Here is a 27,530-nt window from a genome sequence, read left to right as displayed (position 1 = left end):
TGAGGACTACCTTCTTGGGGCACTAAAACATCAGGGCACTAGTATCTTTCCTCGAGACTTGAACCTTCACTTGGGACTCAAATTTTTCCTTGGTCAAGACCCTTCTCTCATTGGTTTGGTGTTTACCAAAATCATCAACAGAGGGATTAAAACTAATCATCATCTTAATAGTGCCGTGTTTTTTATCGGTTTCCCAAATATCTTAATGAATGACATACATTAACTTTGTACGCTTCGTAGGTTAGCACCTAAAGACGTTCAGTCCATTTACTTTCTTGAGGTTGTCTATGCCGTGGACATTATCTCCCCTTTCTTGCACGCTAACACGCACACACATTGACAGGACTCTTTTTGTCACACAACTAACATGCTAAATCCTACAGACGAATAACACAGACGCATCCGAGGAGGTTAAGTGTCGCTTCCTGTGTGTGTTACCTCTACAGCATTGTGTTGTTCTCCATTCTTCGTGTCGTCACTTTGTGTGTGAACGTGTGTGTTTATGTGTGTGTGTCTCTAGAACTGTGGTTGTCACTCACCCCTCCCTCTTTGAAAGGGGTGGTCAAAGGTCGCATTTCAATGTTTAAGGTGTGATGAAAGGAATGTGTGTGTACACTAAACAAACCAAATGTACAATATGCTCTATCCATCTATCAATCTATTTAATTGCTGATGCACTCAAGGACTATTTCATATCGATTGTTCCGATCTGTCGATCTATCTACACAATGTTCCTCCCACCACTAAGGGATGACTGTTTCAAATGTCCTAAAATGTTTAGTCAAAAGGCTTAAGTCTACCATACTGCTAAGCACCACAGTGGCACAATTGGCGTTAGCATAAAACTGTTTACACTGTGAGTTAATGGTTTACTCATTCCTATTATGTCATTTTCCCCACGGTGACGTCACCTTAGCGCCTGAACCCTGAAGAGAAACCTGATTAGATCCAGTCTGCTGTTAGCATAGCATCAACACCCATCAAATGTTCAACAATTAACTAAGAGTGTAAAAGCGTCACAAGTCATCAAGTGTTAACAAAAGAAGCCCAAGTACACACGCACACGCCACGAATAGTGGGGGCTGCCGAGGAGAGACGCGCACGCGCACGCACACAACCCGCAATAGTGAGCCCGCCCCCTTTGCGTGTGCCTGCCTAACAATGTGCTGACAGAGTCGTTTTGACCTGCAACTCTAGCGCGCGCTCACGAGCACGACCCCATCCACAAAACGGGTCGTTTTTCACAGGTCAAATCGTTCTCACGCACACGCATACGCAGAGAACCGTGCACGCTTACCGTCATGCTCGTCCAGCGTGTGGCCGCGTCGCGGTGTTGCTATCCCGGCTTGGAGCCGCTCGACGCCTCGCTGAAGGCAGCTGCAAGGTGCATACACGCGTGCGTGCGGCAGGGATTTGGGGGTGGTGGGGGCGGGGGTCTATTTGGGAATGCGCTTTCCCTGCAGGTGAGGATGCTCTTGTGCAGCGAGAGGGTGATACACGCGCGTGCTTGTGTGTGTGTTCGCTACACTATCCTCTCTCTCTCGTTCTCTCTCCGTCACACTCACTCTCCCGCTCAGGCGCGTGCGCGAACATAGCAAGGATTCATGCGCGTGGATTGTTGCGAGGGGGCGTGGCACCAGGAAAGTTGGAATGAAAGCCGGAAATGGAAGTGGGAAACACAGGTGCGGTAAAAGAAAACCGACCGCGATATAATTCAGGATTACGTCTCACATGAGTGCTCTCATTCTCATACACTGTAGTTAAGGTCGCACACACACACCCACACACACACAACTGAAGCAGTCTTATATCCTCAACTGACTTTTTATATAGAATTAGTATGCTAATTTCCAGCTAATTTGTATCACGCCATATGGAAAGCTCTTTGTTACAGCTCCAGCTGTTATGAAATGTGCTATATAGATAAAGTTGTTATTGTATTGTATTGTATTGCATAAAGCTGTAATGAAATGTTCTCATACGAGCTACAAGATTTTATTGCTCAGACGCTTGTTTTGAAAATTGTATTATCGATGCCGGTTGGCTGTTGTCGATGACGGACAGACTAGGCCCTCACGGGTCCGCCTGAAATACGGACAGACGGGAATTTACTGACTGAATGGCGATGCCCTCCTATTATAGTGTATATATGAGCAGCAGTATTGCAATTGGGAAAGTTCATTTTCTACGCAAACTAGTTCAAAGTAGTGATGGGTAAATGAAGCTTCAAATCTGCTTCATGAACCAGTTGTAGTATTTTTGAACTCCAGTAGATGGCACTCTCTGTTCAATATTGGGTTGAAAGCACATTGACTTGCCATTTTTAAAAACCCTTATTTAAACCAACGGTGCCATCTACAGGACTCAAAAATACAACAACTGGTTCATGAAGCAATTTTGAAGCTTCATTTTCCCATCACTAGTATAAAGTACAGTTTACTCGTGTTTAAATGAACTTGTTCAGTTCATAGTTCATATAAAAAAAATCTTTGTTACGCAAATGGTCTTTTTTTTAACAATAGTTTACAATTACATCAATACCCTCAAAATGCTGCTGTTTTCCCATTGGTGCCACCCATTGTGTCAACAGTTGTAGACAGCTGCAAGTTTAACCCAACAATCTCATGTGGGAAAACATTGCTTGAATGGACTTTTTTTTTTTAAATGAGCAGAACTGGACACTTGACCCTTTTTTGCTGGTCAAGCCCCCGCCCTCCAGCAGCTCTCTCTGTAGGGTTCTGGCCTCGACCCACCGGCCTTATTCATTAAAAATTTTGGATGGACTGCCGAGTTCTGTAAATGAGTATTTAAGGACTGTCGTCTTCTTGAATGGGCAAGCACAAATACAATCTACAGGAACCAGGCTGAGTTAAGAAATGAGCTGTCATATCAGTTGCTGTCGGGGTTCTGAAATGCTTTCATACACACGACTAAGACACTGAAACACATGAATATCCTTCACACTTATAAGCTCTCATGCACATAACCAAAACCATTTCATGCACACGCCTGCAACAGTCATACATCACTAAAAAAATATTTCCCACTCACACCACTGAAACGCTTTCACACGCACTACTGATTTTTTTCACTAATACGCAGTAAGTACTGCAGCAATACTGAAACACTCGTGCACACTACTGAAACGCCGTGTCACACTCAAGCACGAACACTCGCGCGCGCACGCACGCACGTATACACACGCGCACAACACGACCGATCTGCCACGGTTTGTCCATTGTTTTTCTATATAGCCTACTGTATGCCCCGAAATTGACTCATGACCAATCCATTATATTTGTGTATTACAAATTAGCTAAGTAATATTGCTGTTTCAGTGTGTTTACGGTTGAAACATTTCCTAGTTCAGCATCGTCTTCAGTCACCATCTGTTCGCCTCACGCTCGCACACCCACCGAGGGTGCAGTAACTCTTCTGTGCGGCAGGAGGCAGCAGAGCCCCATTCATCGTGTCAAGACCACTCCGAGCATAAGGTTATAAATTACTATGAGAATAAAAATTACAAATCACTCTAGGTTGTAGTATATTTCCTAATTTTATTTGGGAAATTCCATGAGCATAAAGGAAACAAATGTGGCTTCCAAACCAACCTTTTCCCGCACCCCTTCGAATTTGTGTTACTCTATAAATACCAGACCTTCCGTGAAAATTGAAAGAAAATGACATTTATAGATCATATTTGTAAACCTGTTGCTAATCTCCCTAACATTCTACAGTTCTTATCTAACAATTCTTTATTCATTTCTTTTTTATTAATTATTCCCCATATTTAAAATATTGAATTATTACTGAATTGATGATACCTCTTTAGCATTCAAATATATGTCATGATATTATTTGTCATAATAAGTAAACTGTTTTGTTTAAATAAAGTATAAATAATTCTAGCATTGACACGCATCCACACGAAAAAGTGTAAATCTGCTATAGTGTGGTCTAGCGACATCACAAACGGTGAAGACAAATTGGTTGACAAACAGGAAAAGAGGTAAATCTGGGATTATCTGGTTACACACAGCAAACAGACACTATCATACACGCACGCACATGCACATAATATAAATGAATAGGTAGTGAAGGACAAAGGTAATGAGGAGAGGACAGGAAGAGGCGTGAAGGTGAACATTGGTTCATCCTCAATTTCACCTCAAGTGTATTCAAGTCCCGTCGGCTCTACTGTGACGTCATCAGTCTACTTTCAAAATAACTTGGTGCCAGTCACCTTTCACAATAGTTTGACACAATCACAACTGTCTCCATCATATTGATACCCTGTACCCATATGTTGTGATTGTGTTCATGCCAGGTGCGATGGTGTTCATGTTACGCGGGATTTTTATCCCCAGTGGAGAGCTGATGGAAATCTTTTGATTGATGATGTCATTTTGTTGTGGAATTGACATCAGATACCCACTTGGATGTCAAGTGTCGTTGTGTTAATGTCAGGTATTGCGTTCACGCAGTTGAGGTTATGTCAGGTGTGATTATGTTTACAAGTCAGGTGTGGTTTTATCTATTTCAGGTGTGATTGTTATTACATGTCAGGTGTCATTGTGTTAATGCAAGGTGTAATTTTCTTTACTTTTCAGGTGTGAGGGTGTTTATGTGTCAAGTGTGCTTGTGTTCACATGTCAGGTGTGAGTGTGTTTGTGTCTTCTGTAATTGTGTTCACGTCAGGTTTGAGTGTGTTTACATGTCAGGTATAATCTTTGATTTTTTTGGTCATATTTCTATTCTCTCTGTGCCTTTAATTTATTTGCAGCTGTCCTCCCCTTTAACACACTGAGCCCTTTTCCTATTTAATCCCCAATTGGGGGGGGGGCAGGGCAGAGGAAGAGAGAGGGAGAGATAGAGAGAGATGAGCAGAGGAGAGGAGGTGGAGGAGGAGGAGGAGGAGGAGAGATGAAGAGATTCAGATTAGTGAAGCCGAGCTGAATTTCTCTCCTCTCAGCCTCTCGTTCTCTGTTCGCAACACTCGATTTCGTCGCAGAAAAGAAAAAACTGAACATATCAGATGGAACTGTGAGTGACGAGCAGCTGGGGCAACTAGACCAAGTGGACCGGGCCAGCATGTAAAGTTTTGTTTGTTTGTTCTGTGAGGAGCCATGAAGACGGGACCAATATGAACGCCTGAAGCGGACCGCCAGAAGACATGCAGCACAACCACAAAAGTAAGTCTGTCTGTCAGTCTGTCTATCGATAGCATCTGTCTATCTATGAAGGTGTCAATATTAGCATTGGAAATGCATCATTGATGTTAACCCGAATAATATCTAGACCTAGTAATAACAGCATTACCACACAAATATTACCGTTAATGTTATCACTAATATTAGCATCAACATGATGACTATGGCTTCATTATGAATGCAGCCCTGAGGGGGCACAAGCCTGTCCCGGGACATAATAAATTCAGAGGGTGTCATCAGGAAGTGCAATCAGCTTAAAACTTTGCCAAACAGTTCTGAGCATTCATCCTAAGAATTTCATACTGGATCATTCGCTGCCCGGGTTAGCAGCGTCCGCCATCTGTGCCATTAACCTACAGGGTGCCGGTGAAAATTTTGATGCTGTGGGTCGAAGATGAAGGAGAGGATGCAATCATGTCCTGAGGTCGAAAGAGGAGAGGAACACACAGAGCCTAAAACTGAAAGTAGGGACTTTGAATGCTGGGATCAAGAAAGGAAAAACTTGAGAGTTTGTTGACATAGTGATTAGAAGAAAGATGTAGATGTACTGTATGTCAATGCACCTGGTAGTGTGTTAACTGATTGATGGAGAAAGATGCTGTTCCAACCTGGCAGACTGATATGTATTGAGGGTCTGCTGGTAACATCTGGCAGAGTCTGCTGTCAGAAGGAGAGTCGACCACCTGCGGCAGAACTTCAACTAAATCACTCACTGGGGAAATTCAGAGGGCCATGTTCTATGCGTCCATTGTTGAGATGGTCGACTGAAGTTGTGGTTGGTGCCCGTTGTGTCGGCAATCCCTAAAATTGTTGGCGGACTCTGGTGGTGAATGATGCTGCCAAGCTGATGAAGGAGTCCTTTTGTAGCCTATAAGACTCTGGAGGTAGGTGATGCGGAATGCAGCTTTCTTGGTTGCTGATGCAAAAATGTGGCCATTTGGGGAGGCCATGGAGAATGATCTCTAGACGGCTTTAAGGAAATTCTGGACCACCATTCTGCATCTCGAGAGGGGGAGACTTCTTTATCATCAACAATGTGAGTGGTGAGAATGCAACGCTTCTGACCTTGAATTGAACCATGTGGGGAGAATACATCTAAGACCTCCTCAAATCTACCGACATGCTTTCCTTTGAGGAAGCAGAGTCTTGAGACTTTGAGGTCGGCGGTCCTATGTCTGGGGTACGAGATCCACTCAACACAGTTTAATGGTTAGCTAATTTATTGAACATGCAACACATTTTGCCTCTTCATCATTATCAGGATCTCCATCAGGATGGTGAATCCCTGAGAGACAAAATGCGTTTTTAATAAAGCTTAATATAGCACATCTTTCAATTGTGTGCGATGGATCCCTACTTATTACATTACTCTCCTGTTCCTGACACCACCAGCACCAGTTGAGGCTTTCTCTGAGTGTTGCAATCTCCCCTTGACTGTGGTTAAAAAGATTCTTGATGGCAGGTCCCAAGGTGTAGATGGGATCCACCCACAGCTCCTAAAATCTCTGGATAACTTGAGGCTATCCTGTATGTCACAACTCTGGGACAGTGCCTCTGGATTTGCAGACTGTGCTGGTGTTCTTCCTTTTCAAGAAGGGCTACCGGATGGTGTGTTCAACTAGAGAAGAATTACACTTCTCACCCTCTCTAGTAAACTCTATTCTTTGATTCTGGAGAGGAAGGTCAGTTGGAAAATTGAATCTCTTTGATTTGGGTGGAACAGTTTGGATTTTGTATTGACTGTGGCACTATGGGGCAGCTCTGCAGCCTAAATTGGGTCTTGGAGGGTCTAAATGTTGCAGACTTTATTTTATGGACCCCGAGAAGGCGTTTAATAGTTTCCCTCAGCAGAGGGGTAGTAAGGGTGACAGGACCCCCTGACGGCCATTGTCAGAGTTTGTTCCAGATTGCTAGCAGTAAATCGGGTTTGTTCCCAGTAAGCTTTTGCACTATGTCAAGGCTTCTCTTCATTTCCTATTCCGCTGATTGGTTAATTCTGCTGTTTGTTTGCTCGAGTTTGTGACTGTGACCAGTCTCAATCGCTGGTGCAGCATTGAGTCTGGATTTCCAGGCTACATATGCTACTCCTCTGCATTGATGGGTACCGGATGAGATGGCTGAGCATTTGGTTAGGATGCCTCCCAAACTCCTGTCTGATGAGGTGTTCTGGGCACATCCCACTGGAAGGAGTACCCAGTTTAAAACCCAGGACACACTCAGAGGGTGTCTCCTGGATGGCTCGGGAAGGGCTGATGTGGTCACTAATAAGCATTAAAATTAGCAGTAGTATTAGCATTATAGTTAGCACTAATATTAACGTTAGTGCTAACGTTAGCACTAATATTTGCATTAACATAAGTGCTAATATTAGCATTAATATTAGCATCAATGTAAACATTATTGCTAGCACAAATTTCAGCATTAAAATGAGCATTAACGTTCACGCTAATATTACCATTAACCTTTGCAATCTGGTTTAACCTCAGCATTCATGTCAACACAGAAAATAACATTATCATTCATCAGAGCATTACTATTTGCATTTCAGTCCATCCAGCCATGCTTTTTGTTAACGTTCCACTTTTGAAGTCAGACCTCATCAGCTCCAATTGGAAAATGACTTACCTCATGAAGTCAGCGCTAAAGTTAGCATGTTGCTCATTTGCTGCTGATTTCTCAGTGTCGGTTATTTTTCATTTATGTCCTTGATCAATACATCATCACATGAACATTGACCTTCACACACCTCAGTAAGAGTGGCTTAATCCTTCCATCCTGGCGGAAGATCAGACTTCCTGCTCGCAGAACTACGATGGCGTCCGCCGACGTCCTGATAGTGTTGTCATGGAAATGAGCGCTAAATCGCCAGTTGCCATGGCGGTGGAGCTAATCCCTCCAACCTTTTGTTCCAGTGCCTTGTATTTGACTCAACTCACTGAAACCCCGTGAGCGAGCATTGGGTATTTGTCTTTGGCCATGTCATGCGTCACACCACGACATTAATTGAAAATGATTTCAGTGGCTTGGCAATAAAATATTGCATTTACGAGTGGTACTCCAACGGTACCTAGATGGGCGCATACTTTAAGTGTTGTCAGTTGAGGAGAAATGGATACATTTGCTCGCAATTGTGTTAGGTAAGCACAGCTGCAATGAGTGATGTTAGTCGCTTCTGTGATTGGCTGAGCACCAGTCTGTTGTTTGTCTATATGTGCCCGGTGATCAGTCCAGGGTGCACCCCGCCTCTCAGCTGGGATAGATTCTCCAGCTAACCCACAACCCTTTTGAGAAGAAGCGCTATAGACAATGGATGGAGGAGACACGTTATGCCTTTATGAAGAAAAAGAAAAGTGCAACGATGTTGACTAAATAACCTAATGACCTTCCCAGCTGGACCAGGCTGGAGGGCACACAAGCACCCACGCACACACACGTACACAATCACATACACGCACACACACACGCGCAGAAGAAGAGAACAGTGAAAAGCAGGAAGTTAACAAGGCGTATGAGGGTTGTGTGTGAGGAGTGATGCTCAGCTACACACACGCACACACGCACGCACAGACGCGCTCACACGCACGTGTGCGCAGTTGGTGTTCTGACAACACAACCCAGTCCCGCTAAAGTGGGCCTCGACTCAGCTGAAGGACTTCCTCCAAAAGTCTTACAGCCATTGAGGTCAGGCTAGTCCACATGCACACGCATACACACGCACACATACACGCACGCACGCACGTACACACATACTCATACATGCATGCATGCATGCACGCTCGCTGCTGTCAGGATGATCTCGGTTGTCTCTGGATAATTCGGGCATAATTAGACGGATTCTCATGGGGCAATGCAGGAGCTGTGTGTGTGTGTGTGTGGGTGTGTGTGTGCAGCTCCACCAGCTCCACATACACACAAATACACACACGCACAGACGCGCACGCAACAAAACAACGTGAGCAACAGTCATGTGACCTGCACTGTCCTAACCTCGGCTCCTCAGCAGCCTGAGGACAAAATAATCATGTTAAGTTAGTGCAGCAGAAGCAGCAGCGCCCCCTGCAGGCTCGCTTCACTCTTTACCCGCTCATTTGTTTGCTTCCTTTTCGTGACTGCCGATTATTCACCCATCCTTCCCATGATTATTCATCAATTCAACAGTGGTGGGGCGTAACAAAGTACAAACACTTCATTGATGTATTTAAATAGACTTTTCAAATTTCTGTACTCTACTTGAGTATTTTTTATTCCGGACGCCTTCTTATTTTTACTCCCGTTATTTGAAAACACAAAAGTGTACTTTCCATTGCTGACTTTGTCAAAAAAAAAAAATAAATAAAAAAAAGGCTTGTTACTTTTTTCTACCTCCGCGGATGACAACGCAACATAAAAATGGACTAAAAACGAATCAGGGAACCTGTGATTGGCTGGCAACCAGTCCAGGCTGTACCCCGTCTACTGCCCGAAGATAGCTGGGATAGGCTCCATCACCCCCAGCAACCTAGTGAGGAGAAGCGGAACAGATAATGGATGGATGGATGAATCAGGGAGCATGATGACCAAATCGATTTGGAGAAGCAAGATATTCCCATCTGTGGCCTTATTGAAGAGAATTATTTAATGTTTTAAGCACGTTATGTTGCCAGGAAGATGTTATTTGGATTTCAAGCTGACGCTAACTGGCTCTTGGATTTAAACAAAATTCAAGTTTCTTTTTTTCTCATCATTTTGCGCACTATAGAAAGTAATAAAATAGGGAAACTACTTTTGTTTTTCAAAGTTTTCAAAATGATTCTTGCGTATGACTGGAAATAAAATTTACACTTATGTTTTTTCTAAGTACATGTCGCTTTGGACTCTTTTACTGAAAGAAGTTGAATCAGTACCTTTACTTTTACCAGAGTCCTTTCTTTCGCAGGCATCCGTACTTCAACTTAATTGATTGTGAGTACTGAGTTCTGCAATTCAGTCATGCTAGCCAAGCATGTTAACACGTGGAAGCACTAGCAGCAGTCAGCATTAGCACGCCATTTTGTCTTAAAGTGTCAGCTGTTGTGTCTGTGAAATCTGGTTGGTTTGACGGCAGATTGTATGCATGTGTGCGTGTGTGTAAGACTTATCAGCTTTGTGCCACAGCTGGACTCAGCAATGCATTGTGGGAAACAGGAAATCTAGGAAAATGGCAATGTGAAGGTCGAACGAGGCGGCAATAATCTCACTGAGATGTTCATATGTGTGTTGTGTGTGTGAGTGTGCGTATGGTCCTCAGGTAATAACTAACGCACACACGCACACATCACGGCCCATATCACACACATACACGCACACACAGATCCAGGTCACAGCTGTTCACTACAATGTTGGTGTGTTCACATCACCTTGGTCCTCTATCATCATCATCGTCATCATCATCATCCTTTTCATATTTCCTGTATCGCTTATTCTCATTCCGGGTCATAGGTGAGCTGGAGTCTGTCCCAGGTGACTTAGGGCAAGTTGTGCGGTAAACCCTGGACTGGTCGCCAGCCGGTCCCAGGGCGCATATAAAAAAAAGAACATTCACACACACATTCACAACTATGGAACATCTAGGGCCCTATTCTTTTGTATAGTGGTGCCCGTGCACTCAGCATAAAAAGAGAAACATCTTCATTTTTGTGCCAGGGCAAGTCTAGTTCAGTCTGGACACTGATTGGAAAGGAACTGATGGTTTTTTATTTTTTTTTTTTTCAAATATATATTCTAAAATTCCAAATCTTTGATTTCAGCCCCTCGAATGTGCATACTTTTCTTTGTCCTCCATGAGAGACGACATATTGTTTTATGTGTTTTGTTAGGCCAGGATAGTCCATTTTTGATAATTTTTTTTTTTTAATCACAAATGTTAAATTAGCTTGCATTTAAAATTTTATCAATTTGCCTTGGCAAAATCAGTAAAGACTAGTGCTGTCAAGTGATCACCCCAAAAAAATCAATGATTAATTGCGATTAATCAAAATTTTCAACTACTATTTTGGTAAAGCTTGTAACAGATATTTACTCGAATGATATCTTGGAATTAATTTAAAATCACCAAGTATATTCAATTCAAAGTCTGTTCTAATAGCTTTCTTTGATTCTTGAATACGATCTAAACAGAGACATCTTTACAAGCATTTTTCTGCCCACAAGCACCACACTCAAGCTCTGTTGGTTTGTAAGGCTCAGTGTTAACTTGAGCATGGTCTTTTGTTGTGAGATGATGTGCTAAAGATGTACAGCTAAAATGGTACAATATTTGCAAATTATTTTTAAAGTAAATCAAACTCAGCGGATTTCCGCAGCGAATGAGGAAATCCAATTCTGAAATTTGACGCACTCAAGCACTCCACTTGCATTGCTATGCTGTCGTGTATCTTTGACCAGACAAAATTATTGTTTGCCCCGCAATGGCTGCATAAATAGCGGGCAACCGAGACGCGGAGGTCTGGTAGGAGGGCCAAGGCCACGTAAGCTCATTGGCTGCCTGACTGGCGGCGAATACAGAGCTACTCAGCTGCCTGGGCGGCTGGCGTCCGCTACACAGAGGCTTATGTCTGGCCAGTAAAATTCTGATTTTGTCCTGCTAAACTTGTCCGGTCAGCGGCTGAACTGCTCAGCCTCGACGGCTGCAGAGTTATCAGCCGTGGGAGCTAGCTGTCCGCCTGCCTGCCAATGCAGTCTAACAAAACTTAAGCATCGCTAAAAAAAACATGACAAACCAAGCCAAGAAACAATATTCCAGGCGGAGCTAGGATTTTTTCCTTGGGGGGACCAAAGCAATAACAAATTATTGGAAAAAAAATCGTAAGATACCAAAAAGTCAATTATAGGGGCTGGCACCCGGTGGGGGCGGGGTATCGGCCCAAGCATATTACAGGGGGAGGGGGGGCGAGTGGGGGGCGAGTGGGGGGCGAGTGGCCCTCGATCAATCCACCCCACCCCCTAGCTCCGTCAGTGATTACTATGCTTGCCTCCTTACTTCACTTACGTAATTTGGGGGTATTACCATTTGTGCTAATTTTCGTCACAAAAAAATCTGTAATAACTTCAGGGATTGTTCTAGGGGAATTTTAGTGCTGAGATAATTTTCTCATACAGATATTAATGCCAAAGTTCAGGCTGATCAAGCGTCCCTTTAAGAAAAACTGACATTCACCTACACCAGTTTGGACTAACTGAGCAATATTTTTGCAGATTTTCTGACATGTTTTGAATCACACACTAGCTGAGTCATTCCCAAAATGAAAAGAGAGTAAAGTCCCAATTTAAAATCTGAACATCCTCTGATGCCCTCCAAAACTTCAACACTTGAGTCTATAAGGTAATCAATTCCCAATAGTTCCTAACCTGAATTTGTGCACGTGAACAGCAGTATAAATAATGCAAATTAATAGTCAGTGCAGTTAACTCGTCCTGAACTTTAATGAATAATAATAATTAATAATTAAGCCGTGATGATGATCACTTTTTTTCTACTCTCCGTTTGCGTTCGACATTCCTGAAACCTCATGTCCGTTTCCAGGCGCGGCACGTAACGGCTACGCCAATGCTGTGGATGGAGAAGATGGTGGCGGTGAGGGTGAGGAGGGTGCAGAGGAAGACGGAGGAGGAGGCGGTGGTGGAGGCGCCGGAGAGGAGAGAGGCGGTGGGGACTGGGACGAGGAGCTGGAAGGCGAGGACCAGGGCGTGCGAATGACCAGGACAGACACCCTTCACTCTACCACCAGCTCCACCGGAACCCAACGTAAGAGAGGACTACATGCTAAGAAACAGGTGAACAGTGACATTACTCATCCAAATGTACTTGTGAATTTTGACGTTCGTCAGCTAGTGACCGAACAGCAAATAAATAATAATTAATCAGAAAGTCAAATTTAGTTCACTTGTAACAGTCATAGTGCATTTTAGGTTCATCTTGAAATTTCACCCAAAAGCAGAATATTTGACTTTTTGTGAGTCGTGTGGCACAATACGCTAAGAGACGACAAACTGAGAAACAGGAGGCACAATGTGCTAAGTAACCGGCAACCCATCCATTATCTGAACCTCTTAATTATCCTCACAAGGTTCGCGGGCATGCTGGAGTTCCGAAGTACTAAACTTAAACTTGAACATTCCAAGCTGCAAGGACACACCCATGGTCCCCATCTGCGATATTCCAACCTGTCCACTCATGATGTCCTTTTTCTCAAAGTGAGACGTGAATTCACTTGGACAGAATATTGACTGAGAAGTTGCCGTCGTTATGGTCTTGTCAACTCGGCTGTGTAAACAAACACTCGTGGGTATCAGTCACGTGATGTCTGGCGTCTGTCATGCGGCTCTGCGGATGGCTTAATGAGATGATAGTCTGATAAACAAATGGCAGAATAATGTGCAGGTGAACTCATGCCAAGAATGTAAAGCAATTGATAGAATACAGGTTGGGCAAAATACTAAGAAACATGCGAGATAACATGCTAAGAAACAGGACAGACAACTTGCTAAGTAATATCTGAGACAATATGCGAAGACAAGTTGGACAAGGTGAGACCGTAAGAGACGAGTTGGACAGCATGCTAAGAAATCAGTGAGACAACTTGCTCGGCACAGGTTAGGCAAAACGCTGGGAAACAGAAGAGACAACTTGCTGACTGACTCATATATGACTAGACTAAAAATGCCTTACCCGCCGTAGGGACAAGTCAAGCCACCAGTGGCCATTTTGCATATCGGCGCACCTTACGCGAACGTTACGTTATGTTACCTTGGGTAAATTATTTCGGAGTGTTTTTACGTTGTTTTACAGATTAGATAACATGCTACCAAACAGGTGACACCGCAAGCTTAGAGTGAGTGCGACGACTTGCTACGTGTTACTGAGAAAACACCAAGAAAAAGACAATGCCATAAGGTGATGATGTCACTTCTTGTCCAGGTCCAGGGAACCAATCAGGTCCAGCGAGCTCCTCGAGCGCTGTTCTGCCTGAAACTCAACAACCCGATCAGACGTGCTGCGCTCTCCATTGTTGAGTGGAAGTATCCTTTTTATTCCTGTTATCAAATTATTCACGCAAAAAATGACATCACATTTTCCACTTTTAAACCACAAACGATTGCTTTCAGTTTTTATTAAGAACTATTTTTTTTGTATAAATTGTGACCATTGGTACCTAATTGAGCTTCCTTAGTATCCCTCAGGCCTTTTGACATCTTCATCCTGTTAGCCATCTTTGCTAATTGTGTCGCACTGGGTGTGTCCAAACCGTTTCCAGAGGATGACTCCAACTCCACCAACCACGACTTGGTGAGATTTACACTCCACACACCTCACACAAAGCATGCACATCTACCACACGTTGTACTAAGTTAGGTTAACCCTCTGCTGAAACTAGCTAAATCGAAGATAAATACCTGCTTCCACCATCACCGCGTCGTAGATGCATCAGCGTGATGATTTAGATGCAAAACTAGGACATTTAGGTACAAAGTGGGGACATTTAGACGAGAGAAGTTGCAAAGTGGGGACATTTGGACACAGCATGTACACACACATCGATATAGCATGAGTACTTTTTGACACAAAATGAAGACTTGAGACATCATTTGAATAGTGAAGGCATTTAGACACAATTAGGACTTTTGGCTACAAAGAGAAGTCATTTAGACACCAAGTGAAGACATGCGAAATTTATGATGCCGATTTACACCATGGGGAATGTTGTGTTTCCTCTAGGAACAAGTGGAGTATGTTTTCCTCATCATCTTCACTGTGGAAACCTTCCTGAAGATCCTGGCCTATGGTCTGGTCATGCACCCAAGTTCTTACATCCGCAATGGCTGGAACCTTCTGGACTTTGTTATTGTCATCGTCGGGTAAGCTATGCTGACTTTGTTGCGTTTTTGTTTGGATATTGTTGAGTTGTTACTCCTTGCTGTCGCGTAAGCAGAAAGACAAGCATGATTATGGATTCAATTTTTATAATAACATGTTAGCTATGAGGTGAACTGTAGCAGTGCGGTGGTTAAGTGGTTGTCATTGTTGTACCACTGTTATTATTATTGCTGTGTTAGTGTGTCACTGCATTGATATTAATTTTGTGTTACTTCTGCGTTACTGTTGTGATTTTATTGTCAATCATGTTGTTTGTTTATCTTAATGTTATGTTATTGCGTTGTTATTATGTTAGAATTTTTATCATTTAAAAACTAGATTAATGCTGTGTTATTACTTTGTCATTACGTTATTGTTATTACATTAGTTTCATGTTCTTGTTTTGTTCAAAATCAATGTTTTGTTGCTGTTATTGTTACATCGGTTTTATGTTTATTATCATTCATAACAGTTATTTTCAACCATATCCATTTTAGCTACCGGCTGAGTGAATTGAGTGTCAGCGGTTGCAGTGCAGCGGCGCGGCGCTAAAGTGTTTGAGAGTCGAGGCAAACGTGAGCTGACGTCCTCGTTTGTCGGGCGTCCCAAGCGGACGCCCGCGGCGCTGCCACATTTGGTGTGATTCAGTGCCGTTGTTGCGAGCGTGCGTAACGCTTGGCTCGTCACGGCGGGCCGGCGGAGCCTCTCGCTGGTGCTCGCAACATTTGGTCACCGTTGCCCTCGCTGCATGGCCTCGGGGTCGTGATGAAGGCTGTTGTCATGGTGGCCGGAGGACAAATGCCCTCCATCGACTCCTTTGCTTAGATTGCATCGCTTTCTGCCCATGACTGCTCATTCCTCACTAAGCTCCTCCTCCTAAAAGACTGCCATTGTGCACTTTGTGTTTTCTGTACCAAAGGTGCTTCTTAATATAGATGCCTATATGTTAGCATAACAACTATTAGCATTTTAGAAACAGTTCATGGTCTGAGATTAGTTTTGCTCAGGCCAAAGTATGAGACTACTCAAAAGACAAGAACAACTGAGAAAGCTGTTCAATTTGAACGGCCAAATGTTGTCGTTACTTATATGTTATTGTTGGTTCATTGCTGTGTTTTGTCAGTGCTTGGCTTAAAACATTATTGTTGTCGCTCTTATGTTTACCGTCACACAGTTGTTGCGAAATTTGTTTACACTACTGATTTACTGATTTACTGATTTGTCACCAAAAAAGGACGAACAAAAAAACGATTATGCGAAAAATAAAGCTGACTCTGGTAACACCAAAAGGAAAAACTCAGCCGCTCAGAACACCAAATTGGAGGTAACTTCCACCGGGATGGCAAAAAACTGAGAAAAACGACAACCTGCAATTACTTACTTGGACAAAACGAGTAACGAGTACTGAAAAGTAGTAACAAGCACAATGCATACTGGCAAATGGCACGGAGAAAGAATATTGCGCCTTCTCGCTCCTCTCTCTCCAACGCTTATGAACCGAACTAATGATGATGACAAGCAGGTGTGCGCTGGAGGCTCCGCCCATCCATCTGTCCCTATGACTGAAAGAAAAATAAGACTTTGAAACAAAACCTAACCTGTAACCTAAACAAAATCTAAATCCTGACAATCATTACACGCTATGTTTACATTTTTGAAAAACATATTCTACTGTTGCATTTTCGTCATATTTGTTCTAACGTTGTTGTTACATTATTGTTAAATTACAGTTAAGTGGTTGTCAAGTTGTCATTGCGTCGTTTTGTTAGTTGCACTGATATTGGTGTTGTTACATTATCGTTACACTATTGTTACATTACTGTTACATTGTTATGACAATTGTTCTGAGTGACTTTACAGTGTTGTTATTTCTTTATTACTTGTTATCACGTTACTGTTATGTCATTGTGAGGGTTGTGTTGCTGTTGCATGCTTGTTATGCTGTTGTTACTTTACTTTGATCTTGTTAATGTTGCTGTTACATTTTATGTTGTTTTATCGGTATTAACCTGATTCTCTACCATGCTCATGTGTCAAGCTGTCACAAGCTTTTAGGATGAGCTGGGCTTGTCTTCAGCTTGTTAAATATGAGCCTCGGGGTCCACTTCAGTTCAGTCCAGGTTGAGTGAATGTGAAGCATCACTTTCTGTCCCAACTGATCTGTCTTTGTCCAAATGTGGCGGGGACCATCCTTCACGCCATTGTAACCTTGTTTGTATTGAGGACTTGAGGATGAGGTTGCTGTGGTCTGATGATGTCACTTCCTGTCTCCGCAACAGGTTGTTCAGTGTTGTCCTGGAGACCATGACGCACAAATCAGGCGAACAGGCGAACACGCACCACATGCCGGGCAAACCTGGAGGTCTGGATGTTAAAGCTCTGCGCGCCTTTCGGGTTTTGCGGCCCCTCAGACTGGTTTCCGGAGTTCCCAGTGAGTGCGCTGTAGTGGGGCTTGTGGGAGCGATATCATTTCACTTGCGTTGACGTGAATGTGTGACAGGTCTGCAGATTGTGCTGAACTCCATCATGAAGGCGATGGTTCCGCTGCTCCACATCGCTCTGCTGGTCCTCTTTGTCATCATCATCTACGCCATCATCGGCCTGGAGCTCTTCATTGGACGCATGCACAGAACTTGCTACTACATCGAATCGGGTTTGCAGCACATATTTTCTGTGAATCCTAATATTCACTAAACATCATTCATTATTAATATTGCTCGCTCTGCAAACCGCCGCGCTTACCAGACACCTACGTGGAGGACGACCCCGTGCCGTGCGCTTTTGCAGGACACGGCCGCCAGTGCGTTGTGAACGGCTCCGAGTGTCGCGGGCGTTGGGACGGGCCCAACGGCGGCATCACCAATTTCGACAACTTCTTCTTTGCCATGTTGACGGTGTTCCAGTGCATCACCATGGAGGGCTGGACCGACGTCCTTTATTGGGTAAAAAAACTAACAGTACCCGATGAGGGGCAGTCAGGGACAGAATTCAGAATTAGCTCTCATACACACCACTGAATGCTCTCACATAAACCGAAGTGCTCTCTCACTCTCTAAGAATTTTTCGTACTTGCACACACATGCTGCTGAAACACTCACATTGTCCCATTTTTTTTTTGTTCACATAATGTTCTCATACACACTACTGAAACATTGTCACACTCACTACGCTAAGACTAAAATGATATTGCACACCTGTATAAATGAAGTTGTATTACTGTTTTATTTCTGCTCACACCCACTACTGAAACATTGTCACACACCGAAAAACTCTTTCACACAACAGAAACACTCTAATACACACGACTAAAGGGATCTCACAATCTACTGAATGCTCTCAAACGCCATCCGAGAACATCCTCATACACACTACAAAATTCATTCAAATTCATTCTCACTGTCACACACAATTATTTGTTCTCACTCACACATACGCACACACGCAAACATGCACACACACTCGTGAAACTCTCACACCAAATATAAAATATTTTTTACTCACATACACTACAGAAAGGCCCTCTGAAACACTACTGAAACTCATGGTTCAGTATATTATGTAAGTTTATTTCAGTATGTGTGAGAGGATGTCAGTTGTGTAAATGAGAGTGTTTAGTTGTGCGTATGAGAGTCTTAAATTATGTTGCTGATGGCCCCTTTTAGCATTCAGTCACTTTACATGCCCTACTGTCATGGATGCTCTCCTAATCTGCTCATACACGCAGATGAACGACGCCATTGGCTTTGAGCTGCCGTGGGTCTATTTCGTTAGTCTGGTCATCTTTGGCTCTTTCTTCGTTCTCAACCTGGTTCTTGGTGTCCTCAGCGGGTCAGTAAATTTCTCAAAGAGCTCCCTGATGCTTTAACTTAAATATCACATTAATGTTGTTAAGTCATTGTTACATTTTTGTCTCGTTATGTTAGTAACACATTGCTGTTATGTTATAGTCGTGTTACTGACATTTATTTATAGGCGACCTTGAGCCATGTTGTGGTGGCCCGACCAGAACTGGCACTGGTCCTGTGTATTCATGATATAATACCAAAGATTTCAATGATGATTTCACATTTAGCTGTCTCTATATCTTTAAGAAAACATTACATCTGGGTAATTGCTTGCTTGCATGTTGTTGTTTCTTTCAGTCTAAAATATAACTGAATATTTAACATTTGACATTTGCTGGGCTTTATATCTTGTTCAAGGCATTTCTTACGGAGGATTTAACCGAGCGTGCAAAAAAAAAATGTGTGCGTTGTGGGAGAAAGTGTAATGATGATAGATGAATTTAAGTGGAACAGCTCAAAATATTTAATATTAATATTAAAAAAGCATGAGCGCGTTGATTGGAATTCGTACCGGCTCGGTTGGGCCAGCGTAAGTGGACTTGGGGTGTCACATGATATTGTGTTTGTATCGCAGAGAGTTCAGCAAGGAGAGAGAAAAGGCAAAGGCTCGTGGAGATTTCCAGAAGCTCCGCGAGAAGCAGCAGATGGAGGAGGATCTGTGTGGATACATGGACTGGATCACTCAGGCTGAGGACATGGACGAACTGGATGAGGAAGGAAACCAACGTGAGGGCGTGTGTGTACGTGTGTGTGTGTGTTTTCGTTCTGTGTGTGCAGATTAGTAAGGCGATTGCATGTGTGTGTGCGTAGGTCCATCTCTGGGTGACCTGTCAGACAAGAAGAGAGGAAAGTTTGGATGGTTCAGTCACTCGAATGAAACACACGGTGAGATCGACATAAACGCACACGGACACACACAAACACACATTGAGTTTCTGACCCGAGCATCAGATAGTTAATCAAGAATTCAGAGCAACATTATTTTTGAACTTCGCATCTGGTGTCAACGATTAAACAAGTCTGTCATGTCGCCTACTCAGCAAGTCTTCCCGCCAGCGAAACAGCGTCTGAGAATACGGAAAATATTGATGAAGAGCACACCAACTGCTGCCAGGCCTGCTGGTAACACGCACACACACACATATGTACATGATCAAACCACTCAGGAGCTCATCGGTCGGTTAGCATAGCATTTGCGTTCCCTTTGTTTTGTTTCAGCGCTCGAATGATGAAGATCAGCTGCTGGTGAGTTTAAATGCCAAGAAACCTTATTGGTGGAGTCGGCAAACAATCAGGGAGTGACCGCATGGTGATGTATTGTGCATCCGCCTTTGCGGTTCCAGTCGGACTCTGCGACGCTGGAACAGAGTGTGTCGCAGGAATTGTCGGACCGCCGTCAAATCGGTGACATTCTATTGGCTGGTCCTGATACTTGTCTTCCTCAACACGTCCCTCAGCGCCTCTGAGCACTACAACCAACCTGATTGGCTGACGCAGGTGCAGGGTACGGCCGTCGCCTTCGCTCTTTGAATGGTGTGTGTTGGCATGCGTGTGTGATTATGTTTGTGGGACCAGGTCTGTTACCAACTGTGTGTTAGACGTGTCGCCAAGTCCGTGTTACAATTTGTGCGTGACCAGATTTGTTAGCAAGTGTTTCCGTGTGTGTTATAAGTGTGTTACCATATATACATGACTTATTGTGTGTTAACGTCTATAGTCCAGTTCGTGTGATGTGTGACCATGTTTGTGTTACCAAGTGTATGTGGGTTACCGTGTCAGTTGATCATGTGCATGTGACAATGTGTCCTTTATCATGTGTGTGTTACGATGCGCGGTGCAGATATCGCCAACAAGGTTCTGCTGTCACTGTTCACGGTGGAGATGCTGCTGAAAATGTACAGCCTGGGCTTGGCGCATTATTTTGTGGCGTTCTTCAACCGCTTCGACTGCTTTGTGGTGTGCGGCGGCATCATGGAGACCATCCTGGTGGAGCTGAACATCATGCCACCGCTGGGAATCTCTGTGTTGCGTTGTGTCCGCCTGCTGCGTATCTTCAAGGTCACGCGGTGAGGAGATGATTCCACTTTTATTCATTCTTCTTTTTGCATTTTGTTACGTCCCACCAATGCTGACCATGATTTGCTCTGCGCAGCCATTGGACGGCTCTGTCCAACCTGGTGGCCTCTCTACTCAACTCTATGAAGTCCATCGCCTCGCTACTGCTACTCCTCTTCCTCTTCCTCATCATCTTTGCCCTGCTGGGCATGCAGCTCTTTGGCGGCAAGTTTAATTTTGATGAGACGCAGACCAAGCGCAGCACCTTTGACGCCTTCCCACAGGCGCTGCTTACCTGCTTCCAGGTAAGCTCGCTGATGTCGCAAACCATACCCAAGTCCAAAAATTGCAGACGTAGGCCTGACTTGGGCCAAGTCTTGTGATTCGAGTTTACCACGCTTGTGAATCGCAGCCAAACCTGTTACAGATGGTCAGCAACTCATGCAAAGTAGTTGCAGAACCATGAACTTAGCACAATGGTAACTGGTTTAAGATGATCTGATCTGACCGCATCTTGCAGATCTTGACAGGCGAGGACTGGAACGTGGTGATGTACGACGGTATCATGGCGTACGGCGGCCCCGTCTTTCCTGGGATGATCGTCTGCATTTACTTCGTCATCCTTTTCATTTGCGGAAACTGTATCCTTTGCCATCTCCTCTTTGTGTCTGTGTCCTATCAAAATGGACCAAAGGAACAACCCTGAGGAACGCCACAGTACGGTACCACTTACTTCGTCTTATAGAAAAAACCCTGTATGTTCTTGACGCACCGAAGACATCCTGCTCAACGTCTTCTTGGCCATTGCTGTGGACAATTTGGCCGGAGGGGATGGAGACGACAAGGCGAAAGAGTAAGTGCCCAGAGGAACGGCCGGTCGTGATAAGCTGGAAGCAATTCTGACCGTCTGCTACTTGTCTTCATGCAGGAAGAAGCCGGAGGGAACGGAGGAAGAGGCGGAGGAGGAGAAGGAAGTGAAGGTGATGCTGAAGGTGGCGACTGTGATTTCATGAGGCTCCTCATTCACTTTTTAACCTTGTGCCCACAGGTGGACATTGATGAAGACACCGAGTACGAGGAAGAAGAGGAGCTTCCGGAAGGCGAAGATGGTGAGATGATGTCATACAATATGATGACGTGATGGCATCACTTGGTTCTTATGACTTCACGCTTATCATTTGTGGCCTCCCATCAGATGGCGGTGTGCAGCTGAAGATGGCTGACCTGACCCCACCCAAGGAAAAGATTCTTCCCATCCCAGAAGGCAGTGCGTTCTTCTGCCTTAGCAAGACCAACCCGTGAGTTTGGCTTCCTCATCGCCATATGCTGACTTTAAAGATGCCCAATTACGTGTTTTTTTTTTGTTTTTTTGTCTCCAGCATCCGTGTTGCGTGCCACACTCTGATCCACCACCACATCTTCACCAACCTCATCCTGGTCTTCATCATCCTCAGCTCATGCTCATTGGCCGCTGAGGATCCCATCAGGGCGCACTCCTTCCGGAACAACGTAAGTTAGACCCCAGCCTCCGCTCGAACAAACACAGGTGCATTGTGGGAAGCAAAAAAATCGACAGAGATGGCAATCAAAGGCGGGAGCCGTGGAGGTCTCCACGCCAGCGGATTGAGCGGATTATTCCAGAAGTGGGTCAGTGGCAAACAGAAACATCACCAGTCTAAACGTGCACGCACAGAGCGAGCAGCGGCAGCTGTCCTCACGCAACGAGCTCGGCAATTGCACAGATGTTAGCTTTCGGTATGCGTGTGTGTGTGTGTGGGAGGGGGGGGGGTTGTGTGCGTGTGTTAGGGCCTTCACTTTTGCCTGGCTAGTAGGCGGAGTCAACTTCACAAACTACGTTTCACACAAGTCAAACACACGATTTTGCCCTCAGGAGTTTATCATGGATCGTTATGTAGCTCAGAGTGTTAAGTGTTACTTGCTACTGGACCACATCTGTGCACTCCAGAATAGAATACCTTCTCGATCACCCCACTATGCAAAAACTGGAACAGGAGGAGTCAGAGCTGTGACTCGTAAACATGAACTACCACCATGCTGCGTATATAAAAAATATAAGTAGTTCTTAATTTCATTTTTGAAATTGTCGTTTTATCTCATTTACAAATGAGCATGACGTGTGTTTAGGTTCTGGGTTATGCCGACTACGCCTTCACGTCCATCTTCACCGTGGAAATCCTGTTCAAGGTAGGGAGCGTGACCAGGCACACCGGTCTGTTTGTCCTGCACGCTCACTTCCTGCTTTTGTGCCAGATGACGGTCCACGGAGCGTTCCTGCACCAGGGTTCCTTCTGCAGGAACTGGTTCAACTTGCTGGATCTCCTCGTGGTCAGCGTGTCACTCGTCTCTTTCTTCCTGCAGTCAGTACTCACTCTCTTTTGTCGATGAAGTGGACAGTGAACTGAAAAAAATACTAATTGGTGCCTATCTGCCCATGTGGTCTTTCTGTAACGCCTAAAATGGCACCTAACTGCCCTGCTGCTTCAAAGGCACCATATTAGCTGAGGAATAGCTAGCATTGCCCACCAACATATCGTCAGCCAACTCAAAGATGAATAGCACCAAGAGTGATTCTCAAAACCAAATGATCAATATCTTAGCAACAGACAAAAAAAAAAAAGCTCATCAGGCCATCTTGTCTTTTGTCAGTTCGAATCAACAATGTGGCCAAATGTTTCTTGCTTCATACTAACATGCGTGAGTGTGTGTCTGTTTGTACGCACAGTTCCAGTGCCATCTCGGTGGTCAAGATCCTTAGAGTCCTTCGTGTGCTCAGACCTCTGAGGGCCATCAACAGAGCCAAAGGCCTCAAGGTAAGCAAATGGGCGTGTGGGTCAACATGGTCGTCGGATGTTCTCCAGATTCGCTGCGTGAGGTTTGAGGATGATGAAGCTATGTGTATGCGAGTGTTTGTGTGTTTGTGTGTTTGTGTGTCTCACAGCATGTGGTCCAGTGTGTGTTTGTGGCTATCAGGACCATCGGAAACATTATGATCGTCACAACGTTGCTCCAGTTCATGTTTGCGTGCATCGGAGTACAATTGTTCAAGGTGAGGGAACTCTGGGCACAAATAACACTACTCTTAACTGTAATCCATGCCTAACCTCAAAGTCAACACTAACCCTCAACCTTAGCTCTTATCCCAAACCAAACTGTGACCCAACTTCTCACCGTAACCGCATAATAATCTGAACCTCCATCAGTACTCTCATCGCGGATGAAACCTCAACCCCAAACACAACTCCTGTCCCGAATTGAACCCTAACATCCCATAGTAATCATAATCTCCAACCAAATTTCAGACCCTACCCCAACGAGGGCTGCACAATATTGGAAAAACATGCGCTCAGCGATATGGATGTTGACAACAGCGATTTCGATATCGTTATGCTATTTTACATGTACCTAAAGAAATGACTTTTTTTCCTTATTTAATGAAAGAAGTGCATATTTTTCATGGGGCGAAATAAGCAATCTTAATGTGTTCTTAGCTAATTCATGTGATTTCCCTAGATCAGGGGTTTTCAATCCTGTTCCTCAAGGGATGGGGTCCTGCCCGTTTTCCATCTCTCCCAGGTGCAACACACCTGAACAATCGTTGTCTAGCTTCCGCAGACCTTACTGATTATCTGATCATTTGCATCAGCTGCGTTGCAGCAGGGAGAGATGGAAAACTTGCAGGAGACCGGCCCTCGATGAACAGGATTGAGGACCACGGCCCTAGATAATGTCCAATTATTGCGTGGTGGTGCACATTTAAAATTGCATCTGCCTGGTCAAATTCCAAGAAAAGATTTCAGAAGAAAATTATTGGATGTCTTTGCGATATGCATATTGCATCGGCCATTGTCACAATTTCGATATATTGTGTAGCCTTCAACGCCACTCCTAACTTTAAAATCGAATCCAACCTTATCCCTAAACCCCAGACATAACCCTCACCTAAAGATACCCCTAACCCACAGGTGTCAAACTCAAGGCCCGGGGGCCAGATCCGGCCCACAATATAATGTTATGTGGCCCACAAAAGCAAATCATGTGCGTCGACTTCATGCAGAGTTTCTTCACTTATGACAACCCTGAGATATGAGATATCGCAAGCATTTTATTGTTACCAATTCCTACTTTAGAAGTCATGTCATGTCATGTCATTATCCACACCGCTTATCCTGTACAGGGTCGCGGGAGGGTGCTGGAGTCTATCCCAGATGACTACGGGCGGAAGGCGCACTACACCCTGAACTGGTCGCCAGCCAGTCACAGGGCAGATACTTTAGAAGTGTTGTGATAATAAAAGGGGATCGTACATTTATAGCCTATTGGTTCACAGTTACGACATTATGATGGCCTGTGACAAAAATGAGTTTGACACCCCTATGCATGTTTACACATCTATGTATGTTTGTCACTATGTATAGTATGTATGTATGTACATATGTATGTAAGTGGTCAAAATTGTGTTGTGTCATCAGGGTAAATTCTATCGTTGTACCGATGAGGCCAAACACACTCCTGAACAGTGCAAGTATGTCAAACTTTAACGTCTTTTTTCAAAATCACAATGATATCATGCTAACCTGTTTGTGCGTTTGTGTGTTTGTACATGCAGAGGGACGTTTGTAGTGTACAAAGACGGAGACGTGAACCATCCGATGGTGCGAGAAAGAATTTGGCACAACAGTGACTTCAATTTTGACAACGTGCTCATGGGAATGATGGCACTCTTCACTGTGTCCACCTTTGAGGGCTGGCCCGCGTATGTACTCCGTCATTGTGTGTGCTTGCAAGTGTGTCATTGTTTGTATGCACGTGTTAGTATGTGTGCAAAAGTTCGTGAATGTGTTGTGTTTGTGTGTGCGCATTTGATAGCGTGTGTCTCTGTTAATGTGTGTGTTAGTACAAATTAATGTGTTAGTTAAATATGTCGTACTACATGTTTTAGTACAAATGTGTGAGCTTGTGTGTTAGTGTACGAGTGATAATGGTTGAGTGTGTGTGTTAGTGTGTTTGTGAGATATGCGCATATCAGTGTTATTGTGCATGTTGCATGTTCCGTGCGTTAATATTTGTGTGAGTTTGCGTGTGTTTAGCATTTACGTGCGTGCATGTGTGTTGTCATGTTTTTTGATGGCTCATTGACGCTCCTCCGCCTAACCCCCAGCTTGCTATACAAGGCCATCGACGCCAACGGGGAGAACTCAGGTCCCATCTACAACTACCGTGTGGAAATTTCCATCTTCTTCATCGTCTACATCATCATCATCGCCTTCTTCATGATGAACATCTTTGTGGGTTTCGTCATCATTACATTCAGGGAGCAGGGCGAGCAGGAATATAAAAACTGTGAACTTGACAAGAATCAGGTAACCTAACCCCCTGCCTCTATGCAACCCCCTCAAAAGCCTTAAACACTCGCCTGCACGTGTGTGTGAGTCCTTCGATAATTTTGCAAATCATCCCACAGCGTCAGTGTGTCGAGTATGCTCTGAAGGCTCAGCCCCTGAAGCTCTACATCCCCAAGAACCCAGTCCAGTACAAGTTCTGGTCCATCATCAACTCCACGGCCTTCGAGTACGTCATGTTTGTGCTCATCCTGCTCAACACCGTCACGCTCGCCGTCCAGGTAAACACCTGTGGGTGGAGCTGAGGGAAGGTGGGACTGAAGGGGGTGGTCCTGATAAACGCCCATGGATGGAGCTGAACCAAAACGCGGTGGACCAGGTAAGATGAGGAAAGGTGAAGGCCAGTCCAGGTAAACTGAGGGAAGGTGGAATTAAAGGAGGCCGTTGAGGTAGGCTAAGGTGGGGCCAAAGGAGACGCCCGTGGGCGGGGCTGTTTGTGACGAGTGTGTTTGTTGTGTGCAGCACTACGAGCAGTCCAAGACCTTCAGCCACATCATGGACATCCTCAACATGGTCTTTACTGGACTCTTCACTGTGGAGATGCTGCTCAAACTGTTAGCCCTCAGACTCAGGGTGAGATCTCTTTTTCCTGCAGGGTTTCCATGGTAACAGCACTCACCTGTGTAGTTATGTGTGCGTGTGTTCAGCATTACTTTGTGGATGCATGGAATTCCTTCGACGCTCTCATCGTGGTTGGCAGCGTGGTGGACATCGTAGTGACGGAGTTCAGCGTATGTAAACAAACAGCAAAAACAAGTAGTGTTAAACGTGTCTTTGTACTGCTAGTTGACTTTCACTCACCTGTGTGTGTGCACGCATCAGAGCGGAGAGGACAGCTCTCGAGTGTCTATCACTTTCTTTCGCCTCTTCCGAGTGATGCGATTGGTCAAGCTGCTAAGCAAAGGGGAGGGCATCCGAACCTTGCTGTGGACCTTCATCAAATCGCTGCAGGTCTGATTGTTATTGCAACCACATACTGTGTCATTACACCACTAGTACTTTTTAACACAAACACTTAGTTAACCGGTTATTATGTTATTACACCAGTTAAGGCTACTTTTTACACACAAGTCACCACTTTCACGGGTTACTATGTTATCGCTCTAGTAGTTTTAACTCTTTTTTTTCC

General features: G+C 44.4%; 2 protein-coding genes across 5 annotated transcripts in view; one reads left to right on the top strand and one right to left on the bottom strand.

The window, feature by feature from the left end:
• magixa (MAGI family member, X-linked a) overlaps positions 1-1,712 on the bottom strand; it is a 31,660-nt gene extending 29,948 nt beyond the window's left edge. For 2 of the 3 annotated variants that reach the window (XM_088290274.1, XM_088290276.1), the window contains exon 1: positions 1,298-1,708. The gene's annotated coding sequence lies outside the window, so the exon portion shown is untranslated. Of the gene's footprint in view, positions 1-1,297 lie in introns of all 3 variants that reach the window. The other variant, XM_088290277.1, reaches the window with a different exon arrangement.
• Positions 1,713-4,932: 3,220 nt separating this feature from the next.
• The window catches only part of cacna1fb (calcium voltage-gated channel subunit alpha1 Fb), a 30,075-nt gene continuing 7,477 nt past the window's right edge, over positions 4,933-27,530 (top strand). The window contains exons 1-33 of one of the 2 annotated variants that reach the window (XM_088290273.1): positions 4,933-5,192; positions 12,751-13,001; positions 14,146-14,246; positions 14,409-14,514; positions 14,944-15,083; positions 17,361-17,512; positions 17,582-17,734; positions 17,827-18,023; positions 18,806-18,909; positions 19,501-19,652; positions 19,737-19,811; positions 19,967-20,048; positions 20,145-20,171; positions 20,270-20,430; positions 20,767-20,992; positions 21,079-21,286; positions 21,502-21,622; positions 21,759-21,834; positions 21,910-21,961; positions 22,030-22,090; positions 22,177-22,279; positions 22,361-22,490; positions 23,127-23,186; positions 23,253-23,359; positions 23,725-23,812; positions 23,941-24,048; positions 25,472-25,524; positions 25,609-25,755; positions 26,161-26,362; positions 26,464-26,622; positions 26,864-26,974; positions 27,049-27,132; positions 27,224-27,352. In XM_088290273.1, the coding sequence (XP_088146399.1) occupies positions 5,174-5,192; positions 12,751-13,001; positions 14,146-14,246; positions 14,409-14,514; positions 14,944-15,083; positions 17,361-17,512; positions 17,582-17,734; positions 17,827-18,023; positions 18,806-18,909; positions 19,501-19,652; positions 19,737-19,811; positions 19,967-20,048; positions 20,145-20,171; positions 20,270-20,430; positions 20,767-20,992; positions 21,079-21,286; positions 21,502-21,622; positions 21,759-21,834; positions 21,910-21,961; positions 22,030-22,090; positions 22,177-22,279; positions 22,361-22,490; positions 23,127-23,186; positions 23,253-23,359; positions 23,725-23,812; positions 23,941-24,048; positions 25,472-25,524; positions 25,609-25,755; positions 26,161-26,362; positions 26,464-26,622; positions 26,864-26,974; positions 27,049-27,132; positions 27,224-27,352 (3,945 nt within the window). In that variant the 5' untranslated portion in view covers positions 4,933-5,173. Of the gene's footprint in view, positions 5,193-12,750; positions 13,002-14,145; positions 14,247-14,408; positions 14,515-14,943; positions 15,084-17,360; positions 17,513-17,581; positions 17,735-17,826; positions 18,024-18,805; positions 18,910-19,500; positions 19,653-19,736; positions 19,812-19,966; positions 20,049-20,144; positions 20,172-20,269; positions 20,431-20,766; positions 20,993-21,078; positions 21,287-21,501; positions 21,623-21,758; positions 21,835-21,909; positions 21,962-22,029; positions 22,091-22,176; positions 22,280-22,360; positions 22,491-23,126; positions 23,360-23,724; positions 23,813-23,940; positions 24,049-25,471; positions 25,525-25,608; positions 25,756-26,160; positions 26,363-26,463; positions 26,623-26,863; positions 26,975-27,048; positions 27,133-27,223; positions 27,353-27,530 lie in introns of both variants that reach the window. The other variant, XM_088290272.1, reaches the window with a different exon arrangement.

The sequence above is a fragment of the Idiotropiscis lumnitzeri genome, chromosome 3 (genome assembly GCF_059441095.1).
Source record: "Idiotropiscis lumnitzeri isolate Australia: NSW breed Sydney's pygmy pipehorse chromosome 3, RoL_Ilum_1.0, whole genome shotgun sequence".
Taxonomy (NCBI): domain Eukaryota; kingdom Metazoa; phylum Chordata; class Actinopteri; order Syngnathiformes; family Syngnathidae; genus Idiotropiscis; species Idiotropiscis lumnitzeri.
Note: the sequence above shows the minus strand (reverse complement) of the source record. Positions and strands in the feature narration are given on the sequence as shown.